Source organism: Harmonia axyridis, chromosome 3 (genome assembly GCF_914767665.1).
Source record: "Harmonia axyridis chromosome 3, icHarAxyr1.1, whole genome shotgun sequence".
Lineage (NCBI taxonomy): Eukaryota > Metazoa > Arthropoda > Insecta > Coleoptera > Coccinellidae > Harmonia > Harmonia axyridis.
Genome location: NC_059503.1, coordinates 1,061,903 through 1,074,249, shown reverse-complemented (window position 1 = coordinate 1,074,249; position 12,347 = coordinate 1,061,903). Strand labels below are relative to the sequence as shown.

At 33.4% G+C, this 12,347-nt stretch overlaps 3 protein-coding genes across 11 annotated transcripts in view; 2 read left to right on the top strand and 1 right to left on the bottom strand.

Annotated features, from left to right (window-relative positions):
• Window positions 1–386: 386 nt before the first annotated feature.
• The window catches only part of LOC123676597 (modifier of mdg4-like), a 55,780-nt gene continuing 43,819 nt past the window's right edge, over window positions 387–12,347 (bottom strand). The window contains exon 4 of one of the 7 annotated variants that reach the window (XM_045612632.1): window positions 387–674. In XM_045612632.1, coding sequence (XP_045468588.1) covers window positions 400–674 — 275 coding nt within the window. In that variant the 3' untranslated portion in view covers window positions 387–399. Of the gene's footprint in view, window positions 675–2,782; window positions 3,342–4,445; window positions 4,803–4,875; window positions 5,227–10,307; window positions 10,765–11,077; window positions 11,368–11,633; window positions 11,906–12,347 lie in introns of those variants that run through there. The other 6 variants (XM_045612658.1, XM_045612629.1, XM_045612637.1 and 3 more) reach the window with 6 other exon arrangements.
• LOC123676601 (mediator of RNA polymerase II transcription subunit 22) lies at window positions 1,493–2,263 on the top strand. The gene is made up of 3 exons (XM_045612663.1): window positions 1,493–1,699; window positions 1,783–1,996; window positions 2,107–2,263. Exons 1-3 carry the CDS (start codon window positions 1,597–1,599, stop codon window positions 2,210–2,212), a joined length of 423 nt encoding a protein of 140 aa, XP_045468619.1. The 5' UTR covers window positions 1,493–1,596; the 3' UTR covers window positions 2,213–2,263.
• On the top strand, window positions 5,810–10,228 carry LOC123676596 (lipase 1-like). Of its 3 annotated transcripts, none has more exons than XM_045612610.1 (6): window positions 5,810–6,173; window positions 6,251–6,552; window positions 7,715–7,967; window positions 9,033–9,188; window positions 9,560–9,644; window positions 9,698–10,228. In XM_045612610.1, the coding sequence occupies exons 1-6, from the start codon at window positions 6,072–6,074 to the stop codon at window positions 10,018–10,020; spliced, it is 1,221 nt and encodes a 406-aa protein (XP_045468566.1). In that variant the 5' UTR covers window positions 5,810–6,071; the 3' UTR covers window positions 10,021–10,228. The 3 variants fall into 3 exon arrangements, with proteins under 3 accessions (XP_045468566.1, XP_045468567.1, XP_045468568.1); XM_045612611.1 differs by having other exon boundaries at window positions 6,234–6,552; XM_045612612.1 differs by having other exon boundaries at window positions 6,226–6,552.

Below are 12,347 nucleotides of genomic sequence, written 5' to 3'. Positions count from 1 at the left end.
CGCTTTAGACAACTTTCACCATCCAGTGAATCATATTTCATCCACTGTCACATATCGACGCAAAAAAACCTATTTATTCCGCTAAAACAGCTCCAAACAGTGTTTGGACGCGTTGTTACTTTTGATCAACGGTGAGCAAGAGCGGCAACCAATTCAAAATTTAGACACGCATCATTTGAACCTTGGTACTGGGAAAAAATGTGGTACTTAGCACTAGCGGGCCTTTTTTTTTAGAGAATATGAACAACACTAGAAACATAAAATTTTGTACAAAAATTTTTCGTGAATAAATCTGTCAACTCTAACCGTTTCAGATCCATACAATTATAAGTATATACATAATTGAAACTATGTACCTGTAAGGGTTAAAAAAATAATTCCATAAGTTCTCCTAATTATTTATTTTCCACGGTAGATAGCCTTCAACCTGAACACTTCGCCGGTAAGAATAATACCTTGAGGAATCTGTTCATAACTTCTTTCATGATTATGAAAGCCGCATAAAATAATACTTTGGTCACATCCTATGATACATCTAGCCTTGCAAGAACCAGAATCGTACTGATGGCATTTCCAATATGTACTTCTGTTGCTACTTCTGTGTTTTATGAATTTGTAATTGTCTATCACTAGGTGTGGCATGGATCTACTCCCTCGGATGTATGTTACGTAAACTGAAACAGAGGTATAAGTTAATCCATTGTCTGGAAATTGAAAAAAAATTAGCATAAACTTCTAGAGACAAAGTTTTGCGTTCTTTTTTATCTGCTCAATCAATTCAACATTTGAATAATATTTATCGAATTTTAACTAGATACGATATTTGAATTGTCTGAATTCACAACTAATTAACTTTGGTCTTACCAAATTACAGGTTTCAAACGACTAAAATTACAAAAGTATACACAGAAAACATTACGCTTCTTCATAAATTATTACAGGTATTCGAAAGTAGGCAACTATCCGGTATTGATTTCACTTTTATATTCACGTTGTGACTGTATAAACTGGACGTAAAACTTGAAGTTATACAGATCGATGTGAAAAGTGGCAATTTATACCTGGCTTCCTGAAGAAGCGTGTAAAATAAATTATATCCTACAAAGTAGAGGCAATTATATTTTTGTGAAGTGTTTAATTGAGAATTTTTTTTATTATTGAGAATTTTTTTAACAACTAAATAAACGAATGAAAATCACTATTTTCAATACATAAACAAATACATAATGTAAAGATTAAAGATTAAAAAATTGCTAGTATACTTCAGAAAAAAACAAAGCAAATAAATAAAATTTGTCGCCTCTTCAACTATACAATTCACAGGAATATAAAAAATCCAATAAATTAATGGAAAGTATTGGAGTAAATCAATATTGTACATCTGGTGGTAATAGAACAAACTGCGAAATAAATCTATACCACCGTTAAAGATTCCTGACACTTAAATTTTAGTTCCGTAAAATAAGCATAGATGTCATTAGTACAACAGTCAACGTTAACATAACCTAAAAATAATTCCTGTTGTCATAATAATCGAAACGAAAAAGAATCAAATTTATTATTTGTTATATTTGTATCATATAAACTAATTCTACAATGTCGGCACAAAGATCGTTGACCCACAGTAAAGAGGCTTTATTGAAATTGTATAGAACAAGACTGAAGGATGATGTGAAGAGTATGCTAGAAAATTTCGAAGGTAAATAAAATATTTCATTGTTATTAGTCTTGAAAATGCACGATTAAAAGCAGATTTTTATTCATCCTTTTCCTTCTATGCAGAAATTGTGAAACTTGCAAAAGGAGAACATGACACCCAGTTATCCAGGATGACACAATGTGAGCAAGATACTTTTGAGATGCATGTCCGAGCAGCTAATATTGTTCGAGCTGGAGAATCCTTGATGAAATTGGTCTCAGATATCAAACAGTATCTGATTTTGAATGATTTCCCCTCAGTTAATGAAGCCATTACGCAAAATTCGAAACTCTTCAGGTGAGAGATTGTTTTTTATACAATAATCTTTTTCACGATTTGTTTGCGCTAATCCTTGGAACCAAGTCAGCAACCTTTTCCAATTTGTTTAAATGTTTTTTTTTCCACAGAACAAAGCAAGCTGAATGTGACCAGAAACTAATGTCTCTGAGAGATGATATTGCAGCAGATTTGTATGACTTGGAAGAAGAATATTACAGTAGTATAAATAAGTGAACTGTGATGATCTACAATATTTGTTGTAAATATATCGTATTTATTCGAAAATACTGTTTGAAAAGTCATATCACATTTGGCTCAAATATGCAGGTTTACCCAATTTGGATGGTCCATTTTCGGATGCAGCTTAATTTCATAATTATTTTTCTGGGAAATATTTAATAATTTTCTACTGGAGTTAGTTGTACCTGAAAATAAAATAGTTATTTGATTAAAAATTGACTGTTAATTGAAACTTAATTCGAATATGTTTGTTTAAGTAGCTTCAAAATATTTTCTGTTTTCTTACTTACTTATCGTATTATCAGAAGTATATACTCTCAAATAATAACAACTGTAATAGGAATGGCTACTGATCTTAGCAGTCGATGCCAAAAACTCATTTAAAAAAAAATAACATAAAATTGTATGAGGAATCAAAATAGAAAAATACTTTTCATCCAAAAAAGTACAGCAAAATAGTTTATTATTGAAAAATATCTAGCAAAAATTGAGTAGCTGAAGAGAGCCTCTATTCAACATTTTTCCATTTGGATAAATTAAACAACTTTTGTGTATTTACAGACTTGTATTCGGTCAATCACAAAATTAAGTCAATCAGCATAGAATGACCAGACTAGAAACAATATCTCTCACATTAAATGAACATCTCATTTTTGAAAGAACAGTAAAAAAAATAATACACATTTTTGATGGATTCGATCCTTTCTTATAGGAAATTCGGTATAGAGAAAGTACTAAAACACAGCTTTCAAGGTATGTTTCGTTATCGGTTGAAATATAACCTGATGAAGACACAGTGTGGGCGAAACATTTCTCACAAACAGTAAAAGATTAGTGAAATTTACTGTGTTTTACTATTTTATATACACATATTATTGCCTTTTCACTCTAACAAGCGAAGAGGATATAGGTTGCACATTGAGTTTGGGAGGAAGATGATTATGCTTTCTGTAGACCTGCAATAGCTTTCCAGATGTTATAGCAAATGCATTACACCTTGTTTTATGGCTTTCTCCACAACGCCATCTTGTAAATTTTTCACGTGTGCTGTGGATCAGGTAACAGTAGTCTTCAAACATTATTTTTGGATGTACTTTTCCTGAAGGTAGTATAAATATTCTCCCTGTAAAAAATTTTCATTAGCGAAAAAAAGGTTAGGCTGAAATCAGATTACAAGATAAGAAAATGTGCAAATTGAAAAAATATATGCATATTGGAAAGGTTTCACAGGGGTGCCGAAATATACAATTACTAAATATTCTAGGAATAATATTATACTTACATAGGTGTGGAAATATAAAAATACTCTATATTCAAACAGTACTTCGATAAAATATATATAATATCCATCAATTCGATATTGTAGATCAAGAAAATACTAACAGTTCAGAGATCCAAACATTATTTATGAAATTATAGGTTTTAATCTAAAATTTTCACTGCCAACTCTCCTTGAGACGAGATACAGTCTTGATAGCTCAATATGTTTTAGATCAGGACTTGATTCATAAAAAACGTTTTTATTTGGGGGATCTGTGACGAATAATTTAGGAGATATAACGATTTTTCGATGGAAATTCAATTTTTTCCCAAATTTCGAGTTGGAATATCCTCAAAACTGTGATGTCTACGCAAAATCGGTGAGCGGTGCCAGTATTGACAATGCCTGATCAGCCGAATTTTGATCTCACCTAAACATTTTTTTTCTAAATTTCGAGTTCAAATTTTCATAAACTGTGAGATCTACGAACAATCGATAAGCGGTGTTAGAAAAAACGATCCCGACTTAGTAGAATTTCGCACTTGGCCAAAAATTTTTATATCGAAAAATTGTCCATACCTGGACCTTGAAAAAATTTTTTGGGGCGAAAAATTAAAAGTTCCCATATGTCTTAGATCACGGCTCGATTTATAAAAAACTTTTTTTTTGAGGGGTCTGTGACCAATACTTTGAGAGATACTATGATTACTGTGTGGAGATTCGATGTTTACGGTTTTTTTTTTTTTTCAAATTTCGATTACAAATTACTAACTGTGAGGTCTACGAACAATCGCTGAGCGAATTGGAATAAACGATTCCGAATCAGCCGAATTTCGCAAAAAGCTATTGAAACGTTAAAGGAGCGATGGAGTACATGTTCTATGTAAAGGTGACTATGTTAACAAATAAAGTCGAATTTTTGAGAAAAAACGTTTTTATTGGTTAGGCCCAGAACTTACTGAGTAAAGTCCTAAGTATTAGTTTTGCACTCTTATCGATACATCCTTAGTTTCTTCATCAATCTATACAAGTTCTTGCTAAAATTATTTCAATAGCTGGAACCATAACACTTATCTTTGACAACTGTGATTATGGAAGAGGCTACTTTGGTAGTATCAGAGTTGAAGGTAGGTGGATGATTATGCTGTCTGAACAAGTAAAGAAACCTTCCTAGGGTTATGGCATACGATCTACATTTGGTCTTGTTGCAGTTCCCACATCTCCATCTTGTGGAATCTGGTAATTTTTTTCGAATGACATACTCGTAATTTTCAAACATTATTTTGGGGTGGCTTTTTCCAGAGGGTAGAAAGTATATCACACCTGAAATTTGTCGTATTAGACCATAGGGACTGCAATCTCAAATAATCAAAGCTTTGTTGAATTCAAGACAAGATACATGCGAACCGAGCTTTTATTGATGGATGAAAAAAACACAATAAAAAATAAGTTACAAATTTATACTTAGTTATAAAAATTCACGGAGCATAATAAGAAGATGGGCGGTAAACATCGACAATCTTTGTCACCAGGTTCTCATGTCCTTCCTTAGAATTAGATGCATGGTTATGGGGCTTCATAATGTAAAGAGATTGTCCAGTAGTGTAGATCCTTGATTTGCATTTCGTCTTGTTGCAGTAGCTGCATCTCCATCTTGTTGATCCTTGTTGCCTTATGTGCATTATAAATTCGTTCTGTTCGAATATAATCTTGGGATTTTTCAAACCGCTAGTTATGTAGATTATAGCTGAAAAAGATATCATTAGAATTCGGAAATGAAATACATATTTAGGATTTTCAAAGAATATTAATATTCACAGGTTTTTTCGAATATTGAATCGAATTTCAAAAATTACAGAGACCCCTTGGATTAAGTTATGGAGGTTGTCCCAAATAAATATTCCAAATAGCACACCCTGTGTTTAATTTTCTGTATAAGTAGTGAATTTATTATCTTCGAAAAGATCACTACCAAATGCGAAAATTAAATGTAGGATGTGTCATTCGGAATAAGTCCGATATCAACGTTTGAATAAGTCATTAATGAATCGTCTCATTTTGAACACCCAGTAGACTGTTCAATGATTATCAAGAAGTCGGTTTACTACTGTTGTTGTTTCTATTCATCCTTAAAATCTAAGTGAAATAAATTCATTCATTTCGAAGACGGTAAGATTTGAGCATATGAAGTTTTACACAAATTTGGGTTAATTTATTCCATGCAATTTGATTATTCAGTAAAAACAGGATGTTCCATTAGAGAAGAGGTTTTCGGAAGCCCACCTCAATACTACATTCAGATATAAATATGTGTTGAAGGCTTCTCACGAAGATAGATAAGATTCTACACCTATTATTAATTCTTATGTACAATATTCTATTATAATAGGTATCAATTAATACTAATATTGGAAAATTCATATAATACAAAGTGCTTTTAGTGATGAACAAGTATTTGCCATCAACTAATTACGCATTTCAAAATCTGCAACATGATGACATCAATCATAACAGATTATTAAAAATCTAATTATCACAAACCAAACCATAAAAGCTCAAAAATGATATTTCCACTGATTCAAAAGACTGGAGATGTTAGGAATTCAATTCTTTTCGTTCGTCTTCTGGAGTTGTTTGATTCTACAAGCCACTTGTTGGAAAATGCGATATGATGCCGATGGCGATTTGAATTTGGTGAGTTTTTCATCTGATCTCATAAACAACAGATACCTATAAGATTTGCTAGGTAATTAGGTGTTTTGGTTTTGAAGAATGACTTAGTGGAAAAACTGGGTTATGGAGGAATAGAATCCTTCTACGTCACCTCTCCAGACGGTTACATCATAAATATCATACACGTGAAACAACAAAACTCTGAAAATTTGATGCCGGTTCTCTTTATACATGGCCTGACAGCATGCGCTGGCAGTTTTTTTGGGAAGAAGAACGAATCAACACCGATTATTGTAGCAAACCATGGTTACGATGTGTGGCTCATGAACAACAGAGGAACCATAGAATCCAGCAATCACACTAGACTGAATCAGACAGACAAAGAATTTTGGTACTTCAGGTAAGATACCTACATCAGACTAAAATGTTTCCCAATAGGAATTATAAAGGGTGTTTTTTTTTTCGAGGTATATAACTTTGAGTTGACAATACTGTTCAAGATCGCGACCGATTCAACAACTGTCAAGTGATTTATTCTCAGTTTGGTTTGGCAATTCATCATGAATAGACTCACGCCTAAACAACGCTTGCAAATAGTGCAATTTTATTTCGAAAATAATGGTTCTGTGCGGAACACGTATCGCGCACTACGTCCATTTTATTTTGTTTAGCGATGAGGCGCACTTCTGGTTGAATGGCTACGTCAACAAACAAAACTACCACATTTGGAGTGAAGCTAATCCTCAAGTGTATGTCGAAACACTGTTACATCCAGAAAAACTGACTCTTTGGTGCGCTTTATGGGCTGGTGGAATCATTGGTCCGTACTTCTTCAAAAATGTTGATGGCCAGAACGTTACAGTCAATGGTGATCGGTATAGAGCCATGATTACTAACTTTTTCATTCCTGAATTGAACAACCATGATGTCCAGGAGCTGTGGTTTCAACAAGACGGCGCAACATGTCACACAGCTCGTGCCACAATCGATTTTTTGAAAGACACGTTTGGTGACCGTCTAATTTCACGTTTTGGATCTGTGAATTGGCCTCCAAGATCTTGTGATTTAACACCGCTAGACTACTTTCTGTGGGGCTATGTAAAGTCATTGGTCTATGCGGATAAGCCACAAGCCCTTGACCATTTGGAAGACAACATTCGCCGTGTTATTGCCGATATACGGCCACAAATGTTGGAAAAAGTCATCGAAAATTGGACGTCCAGATTGGACTACATCCGAGCCAGCCGTGGCGGTCATATGCCAGAAATCATATTTAAAATGTAATGCCACAAGATTATCTTGCGGATAAATATAATTCATGTCAATCGAATAATCCATCGTTGTTTTATTGCAATTTAAAGTTCTATAGCTCTGAAAAAAACACCCTTTACAATTCAAAATTGTAAAACTGTGTAGTGTTTTTTAACATTTCCCATGCCATGTCATTTAATCATTAAAAATTTCAATAATATTATTGTAAATTGTATCATTCCTATTTCTAAAAACATCTGTAGACTTTGAGTGCTTGCTCTATGAGCTCGATCCTCTGCATAATGTTCTAGTTGGCAGGAAATTGGCCTGTATGATCTTCCCCTAGCCATCGATGAAGTTCTGAAGCACAACGTGCATGACAAGTTGATCCTCATAGGTCATTCGGAAGGTTCTACAGTAATTTTCGTTACTTTATCAGAACTACCCCAATACAATGATAAAGTAAGCTTATCGATCCACATGGGGACCTCGGTTTACCACAAGGGATGCTCAACCATCAAACTTTTAGCAGTACTGTGCGAACTATTGGAGCCTGTAATGGCGGTGAGTGTTATTACAGGATGGGGCATAAAAATAGGAGGTTTTTCAACAGAAAAATGATTAATTTCTCTGAGAAAATTGAGAATTGAAACCGTAACTTACATTTATATTATATATATTCATATTATAACGGGTGTTTTTTTTAGAGGTATATAACTTTAAGTTGACATTACTGTTCGAGATGGCGACCGATTTAACAGCTGTGAAGTGATTTATTCTCAGTTTGGTTTTTCAATTCATCATGAATAGACTCACGCCAGAACAACGCTTGCAAATACTGCAAATTTATTTCGAAAATAATGGTTTTGTGCGGAATACGTATCGCGCACTACGTCTATTTTATTTTGTTCAGCGATGAAGCGCACTTCTGGTTGAATGGCTACGTCAACAAACAGAACTGCCGCATTTGGAGTGAAGCTGAACTGTTTGGTGCGCTTTATGGGCTGATGGAATCATTGGTCCGTACTTCTTCAAAAACGATGATGGCCAGAACGTTACAGTCAATGGTGATCGGTATAGAGCCATGATTACTAACTTATTCATTCCTGAATTGAACAACCATGATGTCCCAGGGCTGTGGTTCCAACAAGACGGTGCAACATGTCACACAGCTCGTGCCACAATCGATTTATTGAAAGACACGTTTGGTGACCGCCTAATTTCACATTTTGGACCTGTGAATTGGCCTCCAAGTACTTGTGATTTAACACCGCTAGATTTCTTGCTGCGGGGCTACGTAAAGTCATTGGTCTATGCGGCTAAGCCAGAAACCCTTGACCGTTTGGAAGACAACATTCGCCGTGTTATTGCCGATATACGGCCACAAATGTTGGAAAAAGTCATCGAAAATTGGACGTCCAGATTGGACTACATCCGAGCCTGCCGTGGCGGTCATATGCCAGAAATCATATTTAAAATGTAATGCCACAAGATTATCTTACGGATAAATAAAATTCATGTCAATCGAATAATCCATCGTATTTTTATTGCAATTCAAAGTTCTATAGCTCTAAAAAAACATTCTTAATTTATAACTAACGTCGATATAATTGAGGTTTTTTTTAACAGGAACTAGGGGAATCCTTGGAAATCTTTAGTTTCAGAGCTTTATCTCAAATTAGAGAATTTCTGTTTGTTTTCTGCAGATATATCATATTCAAGCCAGCCTGCGTAGAGATTGCTAAAAATACCCTGCAGAGTGAATATTCGCAGATTAAATATGTCGTGAGTACATTCGAATACTTAATTTTTTACAAGATTCAGCTCTCCAGATTACTTATCTGTTGCCGAAATGGTCTTGTTTACTGTTTGCTATGCCCAAAGCCGATGTCTTTATAATAATATAAAATGTTTCCCAATAAGAGGTTTAATTTGGACAGCTGTTATCTGACTGGTGGCGTATTGGAAAATTCTCAAAATAATATCTGGCCTTTATAATATTTCTCTATAAGAAGAAGATTAAATATAGATTATAAAAGTGGGTCAACTTTGGGAAATATCATCAAGATACCTCAAATATTCATGTGAAATCTCCCATTTCCTTGCTTTTTTCGAATTTTTAACGATTTAATTTTCTTTTATATCTTATTTTGAAGGATGACTGGTCATTCTTCGTCAGAAACACGTTGTGTGGAGGAAGTTTGAGAGAAGGACAGCATTATATGCAAGTTGGACTGACAGGTCAGAAAATGTTGAATATAAAAACCTAAATTTGACACACCAATTGATTGCAGGTCGATTCGCCAGATACAGTTTCGGACCAGAGAAAAATTTGCAAGTGTACAATTCGACTGAGCCACCCCTTTTTCATCTAGAGAATGTGAGATCTCCAGTAGTTCTATGGTGCGGTAAAAATGACGTTTTCTGCACTCCTGAAGATATAACGAAATTGGTGACGCAGTTAAAAAATGTGGAAACGACATATTTCAAAGGCTACACTCACTTCAGTCACATTGATTACCTTGTGGCCAAAGATATGGACAAATATGTATACAGACAATTGCTCAATTTGATGAAGAAATATTCGTTTCAAAATTTTCGTAGCGGTTCTGTATAATTTTCACGATCCAGTATTTTGAAGAAAACATCAAGATACACACTGTATAGCTGAGCTGAAAACTCTCTTGAAGTGAAAAAATTCTCATGAAATTCATATCAGCTCTTCACGACATCTGTTAATGCTACTGCTCCATCTGACTATAATCGCTTACTTTTAGTATTATATTGTTATATGTATAAGAAATATAAATGTTATACAAAAAGTATCACTAACATTGAGATTCTCTTCAACCGGTAAAACCGGTTCTTAATACTTAGTATTATATTCGAAAGATACAAACAAAATAATGGAAAAATTGTATGATAATTTATTGATATTTTCATAACACAAATACAATTCGAAAGATACACACAAAATAATGGAAAAATTATATGATATTTTATTGATATTTTCATAACACAAAATGAAATACAATACGTGGAATTCCTTTATTGGAACCAAAAATTGTCAGCATAATGTTAAAATGTAGGTAAATTCAAGATTTTCAATTGGCAGGCAATATTGTAACCACATGCTTAACGCCTTTGTTGATTTTTTCTGGATTAATCTCTGGTTCATGATTATGACCATATACCATCCTCACTGTTCGTCCTTTGGAATATATGACAGATTTACACTTGAGCCTGTGGTAGAGGGAACATCGCCATCTAGTTTGGTTTTCTTGTTTTTGACTCAAACTATATTCATAGTCGTTCAATATTATTTTGGGATATTTTTTTCCACGGATTATATAGATAACACCTAAAAGGTTATAATTGAGTAAAACAATAATTCTATAAGCAAGCCCTAGTATGGGGGATATTTAGCATAATGAAACAAAAGATGAAAGAATTAACATGTGAGTTGGGTTTGAGAAAAACATCAATAATGAAATCAAGAATCAAGAGATTTATTGAAAACCATTTAAATTACAAAGTTCAATTTTTGACTTACCCCTATTTTTTAGCACTAGACTATAAAATACAAACATTTTCACAAGAAAACAAAATCAACAGAAACAACAATGAATTCTCAAAAAAAAAAGAAAAAATAAGAGGAAACTCAAAAATTTTCAAAATGTATTGGTTGATCATTTTCCGACAAAATTATTAGCATGTCTAATGATATGAGCTTTCTGGGGAATCAAAGCTGATAATGACTCTGTGTCAATTTCTGGTTGATGGTTATGGCCTTCTTTCAGTTCGATACATTTCCCATAAGATATAATCTTGGATTTGCATTTCGTTTTCAAAGTACTGGAGCATTTCCACGAGGTCTTATCAACAGTTTTTCGTTTAATTATAAACGAATAGCCATCTAGAATAATTTTTGGATATTTGTGTCCTGGTGTTATGTAAAAATCACCTGCAAAAATGTCAAAAATGAGAATGGTAAATTGAAAAATATCAAATACATGGTCGATATATATATATATATATATATATATATATATATATATATATATATATATATATATATATATATATATATATATATATATATATATATATATATAAGAATGTTTCACCTTGATCTCTTTTGTTTTCCCTATAGAATTACTGGTTTCACAGTCCTACTGAAGGAAAGTTAATAAAAATTGATTCAAGAACTAAATGATTTTTGAAGTAGAATTATCAGTTAAATAACTAATCACATCTGATAATTTTAACTTCCTGAGGAATCATGCCTGCAAGTGCATCTTGTGCAAGATCAGGCGGATGGTTATGATTACGTGTTAGTTTTACAATTTTTCCACGGGTGATGAGTGTAGATTTGCAATTATGAATGCTCCATTTGCAGCACCTCCAAAACGTTCTGTCGGTTTTTTTCTTGTTCAGAACGAAGTGATGGCCATCTAGTACTATTTTTGGGTGTTTATATCCAGGTTGTACGTAAATATATCCTACAAAAGTCCGTGTTAGCTTCCTGAATACGATATAAAATATCTAGAAAGGGAATAAATCATTTTTGGAGAAAAAACATAAATAACAAAAAAGTTAAAGAAATATTGTAAAGAGATGAACGAATGAAGGAACAAGGATATAAGGAGAACTTAATAATAATAGTTTATTTTACCCAACAGGAAATTTCCCAATAACAGGGTAACATATTGACAATGAATAATATGAACAATCATTCAAACAAAATTACATATTCAATGATTCAACAATAACCGCCCCAAACTAAAAAAACAAATTAAACTTAAGTTCATCAGCAGCCCTACACAATCGATAGACCGGAGCTTGCTCAAGTATGTTAGTCCGAGGTTTAGGGAGTCGAAAAGTTGATGTGGTCCTCGTTTCAATTCTTGGTACACGAATGTCAACCCTGGACAGTAGATGAGG

Excerpts from the sequence above, each read along its gene's own strand:
- LOC123676601 (XM_045612663.1), top strand. The coding sequence starts at position 1,597 with ATGTCGGCACAAAGATCGTTGACCCACAGTAAAGAGGCTTTATTGAAA. Across the intron at positions 1,700-1,782 it reads TATGCTAGAAAATTTCGAAG|AAATTGTGAAACTTGCAAAA; the intron begins GTAAATAAAATA and ends CCTTCTATGCAG. Across the intron at positions 1,997-2,106 it reads CAAAATTCGAAACTCTTCAG|AACAAAGCAAGCTGAATGTG; the intron begins GTGAGAGATTGT and ends TTTTTTCCACAG.
- LOC123676596 (XM_045612610.1), top strand. The coding sequence starts at position 6,072 with ATGTTAGGAATTCAATTCTTTTCGTTCGTCTTCTGGAGTTGTTTGATT. Across the intron at positions 6,174-6,250 it reads CCGATGGCGATTTGAATTTG|AATGACTTAGTGGAAAAACT; the intron begins GTGAGTTTTTCA and ends TTGGTTTTGAAG. Across the intron at positions 9,645-9,697 it reads TATGCAAGTTGGACTGACAG|GTCGATTCGCCAGATACAGT; the intron begins GTCAGAAAATGT and ends AATTGATTGCAG.